The 20387-nt window shown below is 36.0% G+C and overlaps 1 protein-coding gene across 1 annotated transcript; it reads right to left on the bottom strand.

Annotated features, from left to right (window-relative positions):
• Positions 1-4173: 4173 nt before the first annotated feature.
• LOC115222714 lies at positions 4174-18802 on the bottom strand. The gene is made up of 6 exons (XM_029793026.2): positions 18753-18802; positions 15991-16091; positions 14033-14140; positions 10972-11085; positions 8058-8183; positions 4174-4250 (listed from the first exon to the last, which is right to left on the bottom strand). The coding sequence occupies exons 2-6, from the start codon at positions 16055-16057 to the stop codon at positions 4243-4245; spliced, it is 423 nt and encodes a 140-aa protein (XP_029648886.1). The 5' UTR covers positions 16058-16091; positions 18753-18802; the 3' UTR covers positions 4174-4242.
• Positions 18803-20387: the final 1585 nt, after the last annotated feature.

Raw genomic sequence — 20387 nt, 5'->3', positions numbered from 1 at the left:
ACCACTTGCATGTTAATTTCATGAGCAGGTGTTTCTGTCGATTGGATCAACTGGAACCCTCATCATCACAACCAGTGGTGTGCCACTTCCAGAGCCAAGATTACCAGATCACGTGATTTCAATCTTCCTTGGTCTTGTCAATGATGGATGCTCAACTGCTAGAGGTAGCAGTGATCTGTCCTCACCAGTGATATATAGAATAATAATGCCAGAACAGGTGCTGGTGTTATGAGTAGCCAGTGAGTTTGTTAAAATATACACTTGGAAAGTGAAATGGGCTTCCATCCTTTTGAGGTTCATAAACTAAGTACTAGAAATTTACTGTTATCTTCCTGCCAAATTCTTGGCCTTTTGCTTATGTTAGAAATCATTATTGGGTTAGGCTATTGTTAGCAGAATTGGAAGTATGTTGTCCCCAGAAGGTAATCAAGGTTTTGGAATAGTAAGATCTTGTCTGAGTAATTGCAAACATGCTTTTACTTTGATTTGGAGGAACTTTGGCCCCTATTTTATTTACATATGTATATTTTTAAATATATTTTAAAGTTTACATTTATATGTTTATTGTTTCCTTCAATCCTTGTCTTTGTGATTTCTATGTTTATACCTCTTCTGTCCTAATATTTATCTGCTGTTATATATTGTATATCGTGCATAAGGAAACCACATTTAGCACTTGAAACATGTTGTCCCCACTGAAAGATCATTGAAAGTTTGATGAAAGATATAAAGCTTCTCTATAGACCATATCAGAGAACTCCATAGGAGAATAACTGTAACTACCCATTCATAATGAACTTTCATTGCCATATATAAATAGGGAGAGGAGTCAATGCTGTGTGAAAGTCTTGATCATATATTCAGACAAAAATTAGATGCATTGTATATTTAAAGCATATAAAACTGTGTGTCCAGACTCCAACTTTAAAAATATCTCTTTTCAATCTTATACACTGTAGCTCTCTCTTTTCTCTTGTCTTCCTTCAGATTCTAACATCACCAATTAGAATAAAATTTAATGAAAGAAATTTGGCTGCTCTTTTGAGCAGGTTGATCAACTCCATAAAATCTTCCCAATAGATATTGGTAACAAGGTACCACTCCACTTCTCAGATAAAATAACATTTTCTAACACAAACAAAAAAACCCACAAATTTTATGAAAGCTGTATAGTTGAAAATTATATATCAACTCCATTACATAATTGATACTTATATAATTGATCTCTTGGAGGGTGAAATATTAAGTTCCACTTTCATGGGATCTCAACTCATGATGTATAAAATGTACTTAAATAAATACCACAAAGCTTTTTGTCTTTTCTTAATCTTCCAACCCATTGACAATCCCTGATGAAATATTAAAAAGAAAATAATTTTTTGTGAGTTGTACTTTAACTGCAGATCAGCTCTAATCAAGTACACCAATGATCAAACACATTCAGGTTTAAACATTTCATCATTTTGTAAATAAAAGATTGCATTGTCCAGTGTGTCCTTTGTCTTTTTAGATGATAGAATGTGGTCAGAGAGAGATTTAGTCACTAATTTTAGCAGGTTGAATAACCGTGTGGAAGTTCCCTCATTTGTAAAAACAGGAAGTAAATTCATGGAAGTTGGTTCAGTACAACTCTGTATTTCTGTTTACTATTTCTTCTGATTGATTTTTGTATTTCAAATTATAGAAACAATTTTAATGATTTATCTATAAAATAGGTGACAAGTAACAGCTGGTATGCTAGTATGTTCTCAATACTTATCAAATCCTTGTATTAACTTTTTTTGTTTGGATTTTAAATAGATTTGCAGCCAGCCAAAAGGATGTTAGTCTAAGAAGTGAATAATTAATAGTTCATACCCCACCAATCTTTGTTGCCCTGTTCCTGACATGTACACTCAACTATAGTCCACTCTACCTAATTACAAAACTAATTATTTATAGACATTCAACTGTAAATGTGAATGTAAAGTACAGTTTAATGTTACAAATACTCATTAATCAACCTGTTTCATAGAATTTATCTCAAATACCTCTATATGCTTGAGAAAAAGAAATAGGAAAATTCTTCAATCCACCGTCCCTTAAATCACAGGATGGAAGTTTTACCAGGTTTCCAATGACCCACTGAATTGAGAGGATATTACTTTTATTACTTTATACTTTCAATCAGATACAAATACTATCAGCAACAACCCCCTGTGTCATACCGCCACCAGCAGCAGCAGCAGTAGCACCACCACCACCACCACCACCACCACAACAACAACAACAACCATCATCATCATCATCATTTTGCATCAAACTTCTATGCTGGTATGGGTTTGACAGGATCCAATGCATCCAAGGATTGCATCATACTCCAATATTGCTTTGACATGATTTCAATAGCTGGGAGCCTTTTCTAATGCCAACCACTTTACAAAGTGTACTCAGTGGTCTTTTTTATGGCACCAGCTCTAGTGAGGTCACCATGCAGCTTGCAGGACCAAGAATGAATGAGGGGCTGAATATAATGAATAAAGAGCAAGTATTGAGGGATAAATGATGAATATACATTGGAGAGAAAGTATAGAAAAATAAATGATAAATGATAAATGATAAATGATACATATGAGTTGGAGGGAGGTAGCAGAGAGTAGATGCTGATTGACAGTACAGAAAGAGGTGAAGGGTAGCAGAATGGTAATAATGATACAATAGACAAAGAAGAATGAGAGGGAGATGATATCTGGGTGGATTGCAAGAGTGTGAGAAGAAAGATAAACATAGTGTATGGGGAGAGTGAAAGATGTATAGTGGTGGGGAAAGCAAAATAATTTGTGGTACAGAAGGGTGATCAATGTAAAATGTGGGTGGAGCAAAATTGTATTAAGAATGATGGGTAGATATCAACTGAAATGGTTCTGGATAACGAGAAAAATAAGTGGTATCAGAAAGAAAGATGAAATATGCAATTCTGCTCACATTTAATTACTGCCACAGAATACTGCAGTTAGGCAGGTGATGGAAGGAATAACACTAGAGAGATAATGGGTAGTGGGGGTGGTTTAAGAAGGAAATTGGGTGAGATGTGCATATATATACATTGTACTTCCAGAATCTCGGTTTTACCATGACTGGTGGGTCTACTTGAGTATCACATATCACCAATCATCTTAGTTCTTCATGTATTTTTATTTTAATTAATTTAAAATACACAAGGTTCTGTTTGTGTCTCTATATTCAGATTTCAAATTTCACTTTGATCAACTTACCTTTCCCTTTACCACCAGGTTTTGTCAACAGGCTATTCCAATGAGCCAATGAGATAAATAATTATTTCTTTTGTCTGTTCTAATGCTCTATAAATAACCTGTCTATATCATTCCAAGTTTTTTCATTATCAATCACATTTCTCTAATTAGTTTCTCTAACAATCTCTTCCCATCAAACTTCCATATCACTTCAGACTGTTCACTTGAGTATGACACTCAATACATATACTTACAGATCATTTTTTAAATTGATGGCAGACACCCACAAAATTATTAACCATCTTACAAACAATAACTCTGAGCACCCATTTCAAACTCCACCTGTCTAACACCCATGGACATGTTTACAAAATGCTTTCAGAAGCAATTTTTCAAGCTAAGAGTTGCTGAAGCATGGAACAAACTGCCGGCATCAGTTGTTAGTTGTCGAAGCACTGCATCCTTCAAAACTTCCATGCTTCCTGAGATTCGCCAACACTACACCTGATTTTCTCCCCTCCATAAACACGCAAGCATGTATCTGACTCATACACTGTTCACTTTCCAGACATTTGTACATTACTGCATATGCTGTATACACACTTTTGAAAAGTTGTGGTGCACCTGAGCACTGTATACAATAATTTCATTATTATTATATATTTTATTTAGCATTTAAACCATCTAAATCCAGCTACTATATAGATAAACCCATCAATCTTAACTACATGGATATCTTGTCATTACTATGTTGTGGTGCACCTGAGCACTATATACAATAATTTCATTAATATTATATATTATTAAAACACCTGATACAATTTCACAGCCAATCAAGTCTTCTTAGTTTCATTCTTTCATGTTTATGCAAACATAAATGTTATTAACATTTAATACAGTATGAGTCAGTTGAAATATTAAGTTTCGACAAAACACTTTGTTCACATTGATTGATTCAAATTTTATTTTCAAAAAGATAATGTTCCATCAGAATATAGCTGCGATGTTGTTAACATTCTGAAAGAAATTTATAAAAACACAATAAGTGTGAGGAAATATATAAGCTTAAATATAATCAAAGGGTTTTGTTGACAAAATGAACATAAAATTTAGAAACTATTGAAATAAAAAAAGGTTGCTGTGAAAAGTAATTCAGCAACCCCTTGTCTAATGAGTTGAGGTACAGACTAAAAGAATTGATATCACAAGTCTTCATACTTTAAAATATTCATCATACCTTAAAAAATAATTAATAACTCAGGTGTGAAATATAATGTTAATAGGCATAAGGTCAAAAAAACTTATATAGAAAATGTAGTTGATTAAATTTCCCACTTTATGACTGGTACTTGCAAAAGCAAGGTAAGAAATATCTGATGTGCTTTTAATGAAAGATGAAATTAATTAGCTTGATTTGCATTTTAAACTATCAAAGACCCCATTATTTATTCATGAGACTTCTTTTCCCAACAAATCGAAATATAATTATACTTTGTTGGTACAGCTGTTAATCTTGTACCACTATTTAAATTACGTTTGTAATAATTTTGCAAAACTTTCCTCTAAGAAGCTGTATGCTCTTTCTCTCTCTCTCTAGCTCTCTCTACTCTCCTCTCTCTCTCTCTCTCCTCTCTCTCCTCTCTCTCTCTCTCTCTCTCTCTCTCTCTCCTCTCTCTCTCCTCTACTCTCTCTCTCTCTCTGTAGTTATCCTTCGAAACGTTTAGTAGATGAAACCTTAGCGACTGAAGAAGGGGATTTTTCGTTGTGCTTATTGTCCTGTATCTCTCTTTTTTTGCTTGTCTTGTTCCTTGGTTGTGTCTATGTGTTTCGTCTCTCTATGTGTTCGACGTCTTTTTGGTTGTCCTGTACACATATATGCGTGTATATGTACATGTAGAGGTAGGTACGTACATATATGTTTATATATATGCATATGTTCTATTTTATTAACATATTATACGACTAAACGCACGCACCCTATTAAGTAAGATTGTTCTGTTATCAAGTTAGCCTTGATATTAACTCTCACGCGACTCTGCATCTTTCTTTCTTCTCTCCCATCCCCTTTTCGTCTTTTTTTCCCTCACTTAACTTGTCTCTTCCTCTCTCTCTCATTCTTCATTCTCTCTCTCCCTTTCACCATTCTTCATGGTCTCCTCGCACCATTCCCCTTCTTCTCTCTCTTCCTCTTGCTCCTCCTCCCCCATTCCCGTCGTCCATCTGCGACGATACTTCCGTCGTAACTGCTATCCTGTCCTTTCTCGCCCGCCTTCTAAGGCTACTGGTCGACACATTTTCTCTCTCTCGTCTTCCACGATAATCCAGCGTTTGCAATACTTTTTTCGTCTGGCGTTAACAGCCCTCTTATCTTGTTCTCCTTGTCCTGTCTCTCACTGTTATATTTTTATTTTTCCACTGTTTATATATATATTTTTACTGTTTATATGTTTGTACTGTCGTTACCGTCTTGCTTTTTTTTTTTTACCCCTCTGCGAAAAGATCTCAGAATTTTAATTGATTTGCTTTTCGCGGGAAGGAAGTTTTCTTCGAAGTATACGTCTCGCTTTTATCCTTCGAAACGTTTAGTAGATGAAACCTTAGCGACTGAAGAAGGGGATTTTTCGTTGTGCTTATTGTCCTGTATCTCTCTTTTTTTGCTTGTCTTGTTCCTTGGTTTGTGTCTATGTGTTTCGTCTCTCTATGTGTTCGACGTCTTTTTGGTGTCCTGTACACATATATGCGTGTATATGTACATGTAGAGGTAGGTACGTACATATATGTTTATATATATGCATATGTTCTATTTTATTAACATATATATATATATATATATATATACAGTAATGACTCAATATATGTGTGAATTTGCTCCCAGAGATTGCTCATAAAATGAAAACTTGTAAAGCAGAGCAGTAATTTCCCATAGTAGCAATGAAATTTTCTGCCATCATTTTACTCTGTTGCCACATGTTACAACATTGCCACACACACAAACACACACAAAATGACTATTTAACCTTTTTATATTTATTATATAAAGTGAAGTATTACACACACATACACACACACATATATATATAGGGGAAAAAAAGTCAAGATAGAAAATGCTAAAATAATTTTATAAAAAAACATTTCAGTACTGGTTTCAGTCATTGAGACTTTTTCAACTGTAACAATTAAACAATTAAATTTAGGAAATATATATATATACACAGTTAATACTAGGATTAAAAGTACATACAATACAGTTCCTATCAGTATATGTGGTCTTATCAAAGGGGTATGTCTTACATTACTATGATTTCAATTTCCCAGGTTTTATACAACTTTAAATGTTGAGTTTAGCTACCTTCATAGCCTTCTTGAACCTAAGGGCCAACTCCCCATATGGTGTGGCCTCTACAAACCATTACCCCTTGAAATATCTCTGTGTTATATCACTTGTTTATTCCATTTGCATTATCAGTAATTCTCTGTATTCTGTTCCAATGATTGCCTTGGTATCTAGGGTATGTTCCACTGGCATCCTTACCCATGATATCATCGAAATTCTTCCTAACTGCCACCCTGTACATTCTGACACCATCTCTCTGGTTGTAGCCAGAGAACTGCATGTGGTGCATAAAGACCTGTTCATGTCTTTATAATATTTCACAGGGGTTGCACAAGAGGGATATGTTGTTCACTATCCTAACTAAATCCAGTATAAATATGTTTATCGTATTATTTGTGTGATAAGTCGAGTTCTTATAAATAACATACCTGGAAGCAATGAATGGTCACAGTACTTGCAAGAAGAAGTAGGACAGCCTATAATTTCTGGAAATATTAGCCCCACCAACTGGAGGAGTTGGTGGTGGTGATGGTGGTGGAGGTCTACTCTCTTGTTGTCAGAGATAGTGAAAGTTAATATATATATATACACACACACATATCTTAATATATCATGTGTCAGTATGTATGTATGTATGTATGTATGTATGTATGTATGTATGTATGTATGTATGTATGTATGTATGTATGTATGTATGTATGTATGCTGTTATCATTATTAGTTCTAATGCAAATTTCTTTTTTCTACAAAATTAAGATGAAGATATTGCCCTACAGTATTGATACTCTCTAAAATTATTTACCCTCTGATTGTCAGAGATTGTGTTAGTTAATCCTTTCGTGACTATATTCTTACTTGATTACGCTACCTGTGTTTTTCAAGCAATTTTCAATGACTCAGTGAGAGAGCTTCTGCATAGTAATTTGATCTACTAAAAATAGCAGTAAAATCTCCTGAATGAACAAAAGAACGTTCTTCAGTAATATTTATTTAATATATATTCTTTAGAATAAATTCTATAACATAATGTAATGAAATATTTATAATATACTCTAATATAAGGCACAGGCATGTGTGATAAAAAGTTTGCTTCCCAACCACATCAGTCTGGGTTCAGTCTCATCACATAGTACCTTGGGTAAGTACCTTCTAATAGCCCCAGGCTGACTATAAAGCCTTGTGAGTGGATTTGATGCATGGAAACTGAAAGAAGTCTGTCATATATACAATGTGTGTGTGTGTGGTGTGTGTGTGTGTGTGTGCGTGTGTGTGTGTATTTATATCTATGTGTTTGTGATTGTTCCTCACTATCACTTGACGACCAATGTTGATTTCTTTATGTTCCAGTAACTTAGTCATTTGGCAAAAGAGACCAATAGAATAAGTACAGGGTTTGATTCATTTGACTAAAACCCTTCAAGGCTGTATCCCAGTATGGCAACAGTCAAATAACTGAAACAAGAAAAAGATAAAAGATAAAAGATACTTACTGGACACTTTAACAATTTCAGGCAAATGGTTTTTCTTGACGCATTTACGGGTGAAACAGTTTCCATGGATTGTCTCATTCCAGTGTGATCCTACTTTGTGGCATTTATGGTGATGACTTTTGCAACCTGAAATATTTCAAAGATATATATCTAAATCAGGGGTTCTCAGCCATTTTGTATCTATGGACCTCTTCAATTACTATTTTATTCTGGTGCAGCCCCATAACCATTCAATGTTTTAAAAACCTAGTTTTATAGATACTTCTTTCAAAATTCCTATTTTGTTTTTCCTACATTCACTTGCATAAATTAGTAAAAAACATGTTGGACTATGTTAAGTGTTAGAGAAAGAAACCTAGCTGCTTCTTGCAATAAACACATCTATAGCAAAATATTTTCATGGACCCTTAAAATAATACTGTGGATCTCCAAATTACTATTCCACTTGTGTGTGTCCCCCCCCCACCAAATCTTTTATGGATATCCTGAGGCCATATGGGGCCCAGTTGAAACCCATTGATCAGCAGCAGCAGCCTTTAACATCCATTGTCCATGCTGGCAAGGGTTGGATGCTTTGACCAGGGCTGGTAAGCGGAGGGGCTGCAGCAGACTCATCTGATTTAGCATGGTTTCTATGGCTGGATGCCCTTCTTGATGCAAACCACTCCAAGAGTGTAATGGGTGCTTTTACATGCCACCAGCACAGATACCAGTTGCATGACACCAGTATCTGCCATGATTATGATTTCACTTGGCTTGATGGGTCTTCTACTGAAATACAGCATATTGCCAAAGGTCATGGTCATTTGTCATTGCCTCCATGAAACCCAAAGATGGAAAGGTGCTTTTCAGATGCCACTAGCACAGGTGCTAGTTATGCAACACTGACATCAACCACATTGCTTCTGTGAGGCCCAACAGTCGAAATGTGTTTCTTATGTGCCACCAGCACAGGTGCCAGTTATGTGACACCAACATCAGCCACAACAACAATTTTATTTGGCTTGATGCATCTTCTCAAGCACAGCATATCGCCAAAGGTGATCTACTGATCTAAAGTATATATTCCATTAATTGTATTTCAATTACTTGAGAGCACTGTTTATAAGTTTTCAGCACTCTCCTACCCTGGTGAATAGACACAAATGGATGACCAGTTCCAGTTACTTGAACTTGCCATTTTAATCTATCATGCCAAGCATTGAAAATGGCTTTGAGAATGTGAAGTTTAATTTCCAGCAAGATGGGGCACCTTCATACTACCATAATAGCGTTAGCGCCTACTATGATGAGATTTTTGTCAAACAGGCAGACTGGAGGAAGAAGTTCAGTAGAATACTCTGTGTGTTCTCTAGACCTCTCACCACAAGACTCTTAAAGGGCATATTAAAAGATTAAGTTTACAATACGAAACCAATGACAGTTGACAAATTGAGGGTTACCATTGAATGAGAATACACATAAAATATCAAACAAAATGTTTCTTGAAGTTTGCAATTTTCTTATTTCATGTCATCAGCAGTGCCTGGACCAGAACAGTCATCAGTTTGAAAATAGACATTCATAAAAATTTTAATTTTGTCTGTAAATTCGATTAAATTTAAAATGAAATGTATCTTAATAAATACTGACTTTATAAACTGTCAAAGTATGAAAACATTTTTGTGGAGGGACATCCTGATATACGAGTATGTGTGTTTTTATCTATAATATATAAGATGGAAGATGTGAGTGTGTGTGTATATATGTGACTGACCATTAGGTTGATCCCATGTAAAATCAATATTCTTCATCCAATTTCGTTCATGCTCAGCAAATACATCACTTATGTTCCACAGATAATTCTACACTCTTTAGATTTTTCACTTATAGAGAAATATGGAGTAATGGGGCTTCTAGAGAAAGGTTCAGAAAAACCGCCATTTCTGGTGTACGGTGACTATTGTAAACAAGGGAGTGTGGCTTAGGAAGGAGAATACATCTGAGAGTAGTGGAATGATGAGTAAGGTTTAGGAGCAGTGGAAAAGGAAGAGCTATAGTAAGTGGGGTGTGATGATAGAAATGTGAAGTTATAAAGAAATGATAGCAGATAAGAGATGTGTTAAGAATGGTGTGTAGCAGAGGGGAAGGAACAGAGGCTGAAGGCATGGAAAGGAGGTGATTGATAAGAATAGTGTGGGTAGGGATGAGGAGAAGTGGAAGTGGCTTCAAGAAAGATGTGACTGGAAAGCAGGGGATGTAATATGTGCTGATTCTGCTCCCAGTTGTCAAGCAGTAGTTGGAGACAAATACAAACACAAAATGATGCAAAATAGATAGGTAGATAGACAGACAGACAGACGGGCAAGCAGGCAGACAGACAGACAGACAGACGGACGGACAAACAGACAGACAGACAGACAGACAGACAGACAGACAGACAGGCAGACAGATAGATAGATAGATAGATAGATAGATAGATAGATAGATAGATAGATAGATAGATAGATAGATAGATAGACAGACAGATAGATAGATAGATAGATAGATAGATAGATAGATAGATAGATAGATAGATAGATAGATAGATAGATAGATAGATAGATAGGGAGACACACACAGGCAGGTAGACAGGCAGACAATTAAACACATAGACAGACAGATAGATAGATATACATGATGAGCTTCCACACAGTTACCATCTTGCAAATTCACTTACAAGATATTGGTTGGCCTGAAGCTATAGAAGACATTTGTCGAAGGTGCCACACAGTTGGACTGAATCCAAAACCAAGTGGTTGCAAAGTGAATTTCTTGTCCAAGACCACCATGTCTATCCTTATAGACAACCAAGGTTACTATTGCTAGTGAGTTCTGTGTGCCAGAAATATATTGGTAATGAAAGAATTTGAATTGAAAAAGTATATCCACTTACGTAATGTAACTTTCTTCACAATTAATTTTCCATTGTGATTTACACAAGTATAGTCAATACAGTTTTTGGTCCAATGACTGCCAACATTTCGGCAAATAGCACCATCATCACAAGCTAAAAAAACACAAACATATGTACAAGATAAACATCAACATCATCATTTCACAAGCCAATGAGGAATCATTACATGATCAGTAGATCTGTTAGAAAGAGCAACCAAATCTTTGTCATATCACATCCTATTGTCTTAGAAAAACTGAAAGGACACATTGGATAAATATTTGGGGCTTGTTAGATCAGGCCAGGCATGACTGTGTGGCAAGAAGTTTGTTTCCCAACCACATAGTTCTGGGTTCAATCCTGCCTATCGTGTGTGTGTGTGTGTGTGTGTTCCCTTATTGTGACATCACATGATAGTTGTAAAATAATTGTCACTGTCATACAAGCAGTGTCATTCAATTCCAATATTCTATGAGGACAGGTCAGGTCATGGGGTAAATATTACCTTGCTTGGAAACAGGTGAGGATTGGTGACAGGGAGGGCATCTGCCTCAATAAGCTCCCATCTAACCCATGCAAGCATGGAAAAGTGGATGTTGAAACGATGATGATGATAATGATGATGAGTTACCAATTTGGATCTTAAGGAATTTTCAGCAAGTTGTATCATAAGGATTGATATCAAGGACAACTAATCCAACACACCTGAATTGCATTCAAGCTTATATTAACTTGTTATGACTTTTGTTTGTTATACTTAATAAACTTTCTCTAACAGTTCTGCCAATTTACCAAGGTCCTTCCACACAGTTTACTAAATTCTACTCACAAAGTCAACCTGAGGCTATGAAGGAAAACATTTGCCCATGGTGACATGCAGGAAGATCCAGCTTGGAAGCATGTGGCTGTGAAACAAATTTCTTAACTACACAGTTATGCCTCTACTCCTTGTTGCCCCAATACATTCTTTCACCAGTATTCTTTTACTCTTATACTTGATTCAGTCATTTGACTGTGGCCATGCTGGAGCACCGCCTTAAAGGGTTTTAGAAAAAAATCAACCCCAGGACTTATTCTTTGTAAGCCTAGTACTTATTCTATCAGTCTCTTTGGCTGAACCATTAAGTTACGGGGACATAAACATACCAGCATTGGTTGTCAAACAATGGTGAGGAGACAAACACAGCCTCACACACACATAAATACATACACATACACACACACACACACACACACACATATATATATATACATGACGGGCTTCTTTTGGCTTCCACCTACCAAATCCACTCACAAGGCTTTTGTTGGCCCAAGGCTATAGTAAAAGACACTTGCCCAAAGTGCCACACAGTGGCACCTTGGACAAGTGGATATTATAACATGGATATTATCTTTTATCTTTTACCTTTTATTTGTTTCAGTTGCTGAACTACAGTCATAAGGGAGCACCATCTTGAAAGGTTTAGTTGAACAAATCAAGCCCAGTAGATATTTTTTTAAAGTCTTGTCCTTATTCTATTGGTCCCTTTTTGCCTAACTGCTACATTACAGAGATGTAAACAAAGCAACACTGACTGGCAAATGATGATTGGGACAAATACAGTTCAACCACAATGACACATACACTCACACTCACACATACACACACACACTCACACATACACACTCACACTCACACATGCACACACATATATGCATGTATATATTACATTTTACATATATATTAAATATTACACACACACACACACATCATCATCATCATCATCATCATTTAATGTCCGCTTTCCATGCTGGCATGGGTTTGACGGTTTGACTGAGGACTGGTGAGTCAGGAGGCTGCACCAGGCTCCAATCTGATCTGGCAAGGTTTCTACAGCTGGATGCCTTTCCTAATGCTAACCACTCTGAGAGTGTAGTGTGTGCTTTTTATGTGTCACTGGCATCGACCATGCTTGAATGGTGCTTTTTATGTGTCACTGGCACAGGAGTCAGTCAGGCAGCACTGGCATTGACCATGCTTGAATGGTGCTTTTTATGTGCCACTGGTACAGGAGCCAGTCAGGCAGCACTGACATCAACTACATTCAAATGGTGCTATTTAATGTGCCATCGGCCACACTCAAATGGTGTCTTTTATGTGCCACCAGCATGGGTGCCAGTCAGGCAGCACTGGCATCAGCCATGACTACAATTTCACTTGACTCAACAGGTCTTCTCAAGCACAGCAAATCTCCAAAGGTCTTGGTTGTTTGTCATTGCTTCTGTAAGACCCAACATTCGAAGGTTGTGCTTCACCACCTCATCCCAGATCTTCCTTGGTCTACCTCTTCCACAGCTTCCCTCTACTGTTAGAGTGTGACACTTCTTCACTCAGCTGTCCTCGTCCATACACAACATATGACCATACCAGCACAGTTTTCTCTCTTGCACACCACATCTGATGTTTCTTGTGTCCAACTTTTCTCTCAGGGTGCTTACACTCTGTCATGTGTGCACACTGACATTACACATCTAACGGATCATACTAGCTTCATTTCTTTCAAGCCTACACACGTCCTCAGCAGTCACAGCTCATGTTTCACCACCATGTAGCATGGCTGTTCACACACATGCATCATACAGTCTACCTTTCAATCTGAGCAAGAGGCCCTATGTTACCAGCAGAGCTAGGAGCTCTCTAAATTTTGCCCAGAATATTCTTATTCTAGCAGCTATGCTCTCAGAGCATCCAACCCCACTACTGATGTGGTCACCTAGGTAATGGAAGCAGTCAACTACTACTAGTTTTTACCTTTAGCATGTGATGGAGTCTGTTTTCTGTACATCTTCAGTGTTTATTGCCCCCGTGCAGCTACCACACACAAAAACTACCTTCCCAGTTAACCTTCCTTTGATATTGTTGCATCTTTTATGTGTCCATAGCCTACACCAGGTACATCTTAGGGACTTTCTACCTATGCCTTTTCTATAGATCAAGCAGGGCCATCTACCTGAAGGGATTTGTGATTTTTCTGCCTTCCTACTTACTAAGACTTTGGTCTTTGCTAAATGAAATACTTACCAGATTGTACCACTTTAACCTGGCTTCTATGACAGGTAAATTTCACACATTTTTCTCCCCATTTTGCACCCTGCTTGTGGTCAACACCTTTGTGTGTGCATGTGGAAACTGGAACAAAAATAAAAGAAACAATGGTTAAATATTTGAAAGTAACATTCAAAACCACGAATAAATTTTTCATAATATTTATGGTCACGAAAAAACTGAAGATGAAGCTGAAGTTTTTGAGATACACTAACAATTATTGAGGGAACCTCTAGGTAGATGTTTAACCTCCAAGAAAGACCAGCCAAATCTCTTTGAATTATACCTTACCATCTTAAAAAAAAAAAGGACATACTAAATAATGTAGTCTCATATATTCCTAAAAAGACAGGATAATCAAGGCAGTAAAGGTTTAAATACCTTTGGTTATAGGTTTACTTGAATAGAGCTAGCCTGATGTAAGACAGTAACAATTTTACAGTATCTAATTAATTTTTTTCTTTCTCTAAGTTCGAATTCTGTTGGGTCCCACTTCACTTTTGACATCTTCAAAATGTATCAAAAAGTTGATGCATCAAAAAGTTGTTTGAACTATGTTATTAATATCCAACATTTTATTCTTTTAGTCCTGATAGGTTTGTAGCAATCGCTACAAATCACTACAAATCGCCCGATATCACAATTCATATTGCCCACATTATCCACAAAATCTGACTGATCACTACTTCATGTCAAATAAGCTCCAACAATGATTTTTTTTTTGTGTTTTGGCACACTCTTCATTTTGAACTTATTGTGCAGTATAAAGTCAGTACATCATGAACACTAAACAGAGAGTTTTGGCATGTTGCAGAGAAAGCAATGACTGACACTGTAGGAGTTGGCCAACAGTGATGGCAGCCTGCAGCTGACTACACAAAACCAATGGACAGTTGGAGGACAAACGACATCGGAATTCAGTAACCAATAAGCAACTAACCACACGTTATCTGATACTACAACGACACCAAGAACAAAAATTCCCTCAACGTTTTGTTGTTCATAGTAAGACAACTATCATTTTTAGTGCATGAAAAGAATAAATTGTTGTTTATCAAAATCTTAACAGATTCTAATGTTTCTTTCCATACAACTAAGGTTAATAATTCTACCTTTTTATTAGATATCAAGTGTTTTTTTTTTTATCTTCAGTGACCAGCTTGCCTTTCTAAAATTTATCTTTGTTATCTACATTATATTTTTTCTACATATCCTGCACATAAATGTTTATAATTTAATGTACTTTATCTGTGTTGTATAAGGTTATACGGTTATTCAGGCTGAAATTAAAATATCTAATACTGGGATGAAATAATCCACAATCACTAACAAAAGTTTATCTGCCAAATTAAGTTTTGTGTTAGAATTATCAAGGAAACAATACACAGAAGCAATGGATTTTGGGCACCCAATGTGGTGACCAAACTGACCGCTTTTTTGACTACAGTAAATGCATATATATAAAGTGGCTAACCTGAATGATCTGAACAGCCTGCACACCCCATACTGTGCCTTTGGTTGGGAGGCCTTCATTCGCCATTCACCCAACTACTGCAATAGCTCCTTCTCACCAAACTAAAAAAGTTTATATCATCTCCTAACAGCTTTATCTAATTCAGTCACATCTCTTTCTCTCATTTCACATCTTTGCCAGACTGTGCAATTAACACTTTATCCAGTGTCAATTTTAATACCTAACAGAGGAAAGCTACTCACAATAGCCTGACATTCACTCCAGACAGATTTTTCTCTCATTTTTTTTAATGCTATGAAAATCATAAATAAACATCAGCTCCTTGGAGTCTTGTGGGAAAAATTTATTCATCAACATACACCACACATAGCTCTTAATCTCTGATCATAACTCTGCAATACTATCATCATCAATAACAACTTTTAGTAAATATCTTTCATTATATTCATAAAATACTTACAGCTTATACTCAATACAGAGCAGAGTACAAGAAGACCAAACAAAAGAGTTCCCTTTTGGTTCAGCATGGTTTTATGATGTCAAAAAGATATTTCCAATTACCTGTAAACAAATAAAAAAGTAAACAATTTCAATTAAGGTAGCATTGCAAGAGTTTAATAGCATAATCAGATAATGAGGAGGTTGCAAAAAAACATAAAGAAAAGACTTAAAGGCAGTTAAAAAGTCGGGAAGGTACACCTCCTATGAAGAGGAGACTCTCTTTACTATGAAAGAATTCATCTTCTGAGAGGATGAACCAGCCTTCACCCTGAATAAATGAAATTTCACAGCCCTTCACAAGACTAGCAAAGATCTTATAAAAATTGGCAATTTCCAAATGATGTATGGATAAAGAAGGAAATGGGGTCACATTGCAACAGCATAAAAAGCACAGAATATTAGTACAAATTTCTGATACATTATGAAGTGTTGTATATTACCAGTCCACTGGAGATGGGCCTTTATCAACACAAATAAATGTTTAAACATTATATATATCTTGTTTTAAATATTGTTTTATACATTTTTATTCATTCTACGTAATTATCTGTGGCACTTTTTATGAATTACTAATTCATCCCTTTATAAGGATCTTTGGACACTAGGCCTCACTGAGAAATGTGGTGATTTGCTGTACTTGATAAGTCTCATCCAGCTAAGTAAAATCACTGCCTCCCACAGGCTTGTCCTTTCAGGTGCTGATGCCACTTAAAAAGGCAAAGTTGACCACAGCAGAATTTGAACACAGATGGATGAAATGCTACAAAGCATTTTGCCTGGTTTGCTAACAATTCTGGCAGTTTACTGCCTTAATGATGATGATGGTGGTGGTGGTGGTGGTGGTGGTGGCGGCGGCGGCAGTGGTGGTGGTGGTGGTGGTGGTGGCGGCGGCGGCAGTGGCGGCGGTGGCAGTGGCGGTGGCGGTGGCAGTGGCGGTGGCGGTGGTGGTAAAGAAAACAATACACCTCGGAAATGCTTGTTTTGGTTATTTTTTTCTGAGTTGTAGTGCACCTGAGCACTGTATACAATAAGTTCGTTATTATTATTATTATTACTATAGAATACTTAGAAAAGTACTTCACTCTTGAGGGTACCACATCAAACCACTGCTTCTAGATAGCTGGCACCAGTATTACATCAACAACAACAGATGTGTGACAAACAATAAAATAACAACAATAATAATAATAATGGTTTCAAATTTTGACACAAATTCAGTTATTTTAAGGGATGGATAAATCAATTATGTCAACACAAGTACTTTACTAGTACTTATTTTATGGAACCTGAAAGAGAATTTAAGAGGAAAACTGGTTATAAGAGGCATCAGATGTTGTGTACAAGAGAGAAAACTGTTAGTGTAGTCGTATGATGCATATAAATGAAGACAGTTGTGTAAAGAAGTGCAGAGCTCTAATTGTAGAAGAGCCAACCCAGAAAGTCATGGGACAAAGTGTTGAGAAAGGATCTTCAGATGCTGGGCCTCACTGTGGAAAAGACAAGGAACTGGGAGTTTTGGTGATTAACAGTGCTTGAGAAAACACGTCAAGCCAAGTACAATTCACTGTCATCCTTACCTACAGGCTTATCCTTTACAGGTGCTGGTGCTATGTAAAATGCACTGGTGCCAGTGCTACATAAGTGCACCCATGCATTAGGAAGGGCATCCAGCTGTAGAAACTCTGCCAGATCAAGATTGGAGCCTGGTGCAGCCATCTGGTTCACCAGCCCTCAGTCAAATCGTCCAACCCATGCTAGCATGGAAAGCAGACGATGATGATGATGATGATGATGACTCTGTGGGTCATGGGTATGTGCAGTGTTTTGTTTTGATTTTATACTTTTTATTGCATTAAAAGTCATCTGTACGATATATGAGCAGTGCCTTGTAGTGAATATTTCTAAATCTTGTAAGGCAACAAGCTGGCAGAATTGTTAGAACTCTGGACAAACTGCTTAGAGGCATTTGGTTCATCTTTATGTTCTACCAAGGTCAACTTTGCCTTACATCCTTTCAAGGTTGATAAAATAAGTACCAGTTGAATACTGGGGTCACTATAATTGTCTTATCCCTTCCGCCAAAAATTACTGGCCTTGTGCCAAAATTTGAAATCAATATTTCAAAGTCTTGTAGTTTTGGTTATATATTTGCATGTTTTTTTAAATCATTCCCAATGCTAATCATTTCTATCTTTAGCACTTACATTCAGGTTATTTCCTACATATATGTTGATCTAGTCTCAAAACAAACCTGGTATAGACATGCTGTCCTGCCGATATCTTGTCCTACAGTTATACTATGTTGTTACTTTGTTGTCCTACGAGCCCATATGGCTGTTGATCAACTCTCCCACAGATATGTTATCATATATACATGTTGTCCCACACATATATTGTCCTCGAACAATGCATCAATATAAAGTGCTATAATTCAACAGTTATGTTAAATGCATATCGTCATGTTACAGGAGAAAGTTAAAGTGATGATGATGATGATGATGATGATTATGACGATGACGATGACGATGATGATGATGATGATGATGATGATGACGATGACGACGATGACGACGACAACGACGATGACGACGAGATGATAATGTCTCTGAAAATAATGACAATAATCGTTGTGGTTATTTAACAAAAATGAAACAAATATTTCCATTTTGTTTCTCTCTAAGTGTGAAGAGGCCTGTTACCAAAGTCAGAATTGTTACATACCTGAAATTTCTTCAGAAAATCTTTGATGAGATTTTGCAGAAAGGCAAGTATTTTATAAGGTAAAAATCTGTGAGAAATGACAGCTGGTTTCTATAAATATTTTCATTATCTTCTAACCTTGAAAGTGTGACCAACTCTAAAGTAACTCTTATCAAAATACAATTGACTAATAAGATGTTAAATTTTATTTTATTTAAAAGATATCTAATTTTATTTTATTGTATTTTATTTCATGCTATTATGTAACAATTATCTTTCCATATTGTAGCTGCTGCTGCTATTGTTGTTATTGTTGTCTTCATCATTGTAATTGAAATTGTTGTTGTGTTGTTTGTTGTTGCTCTTTTACAGTCTAGACAACACTGAGCAAGTAGACTTATGCTCATGCTGGTCAAATTTCGAGGTGTAACATATAGATTCTTTTATCTTAGATATAAATAATAATAATAATAATAATAATAATAATAATAATAATAATAATAATAATAATAATAATAATAATGATAATAATAATAATAATAATAGGATGCACACATCCTACGCAGAACACTTTCCATACAATAACCATCAGAGCATCACAACAAATCACAGCACATACCCAAGGCACACAGATCAGCGCTCTGTAGTGAAGTGAAAGCACGCTATAAAAATAAAACTACTGAATAATAATAATAATAATAATAATAATAATAATAATAATAATAATAATAACACAACACACACAAATGAAAGAGAAAATAAAAAAAGAATATTATAGACGAGTTAGATCAATACTAAAAACAAAGCTCAATGCTAAAAACAAGATAATAGGTATTAACACTTTAGCTGTCCCAGTTATAAGTTACAGCTACAATATCCTTAACTGGACACTAAATGAACTGACCAAAATAGATAGGAAAACAAGAAAAATAATGACAGCATCTAGGATGCATCACCCAAAATCTGACATAGAAAGACTATATATACAACGTATAGAAGGTGGTAGAGGCCTTATACAGCTGGAAAACTACTATAAAATAACCACCATAGGACTGCAAAAATATCTACTTCAGAAGGAAGGAAAACTGATACAAATAGCGGCAAAACACGAGCAAAACAGAAAACTGTTCTCAGTATTTAAGGAAGCTGACAAATACAAACAAGAAATCATACCACCTAACAAATATGAAGAAGAAGAAGAAGAAGAAGAAGAAGAAGAAGAAGAAGAAGAAGAAGAAGAAGAAGAAGAAGAAGAAGAAGAAGAAGAGAAGAAGAAGAAGAAGAAGAAGAAGAAGAAGAAGAAGAAGAAGAAGAAGAAGAAGAAGAAGAAGAAACAAAAGCTATAAAACAAATGAAATACAAACTAAAACTAGAACAGCAAAGAACCATGATAAAACGATGGCAAGAAAAGCCCCTTCATGGTAAATACTGGACTAAACTAAACACAAAAGAAATACACAAAGAAAAATCCCAGCAATGGTTGAGAAGCTCAGGACTCAAAGCAGAGACAGAGGGATTTTTAATTGCAGCACAAGACCAAAGCCTCCCCACCAGAAATTACCAAAAACATGTAATGAAAAGAAATATAACAAGTAACTGCAGAATATGTGGAGATGGACAAGAAACAATAAATCATATTATCTCTGGCTGCCCAGT

The sequence above is a fragment of the Octopus sinensis genome, linkage group LG2 (assembly GCF_006345805.1).
Source record: "Octopus sinensis linkage group LG2, ASM634580v1, whole genome shotgun sequence".
Taxonomy (NCBI): domain Eukaryota; kingdom Metazoa; phylum Mollusca; class Cephalopoda; order Octopoda; family Octopodidae; genus Octopus; species Octopus sinensis.
This window is presented reverse-complemented; position numbering and strand designations above follow the sequence as displayed.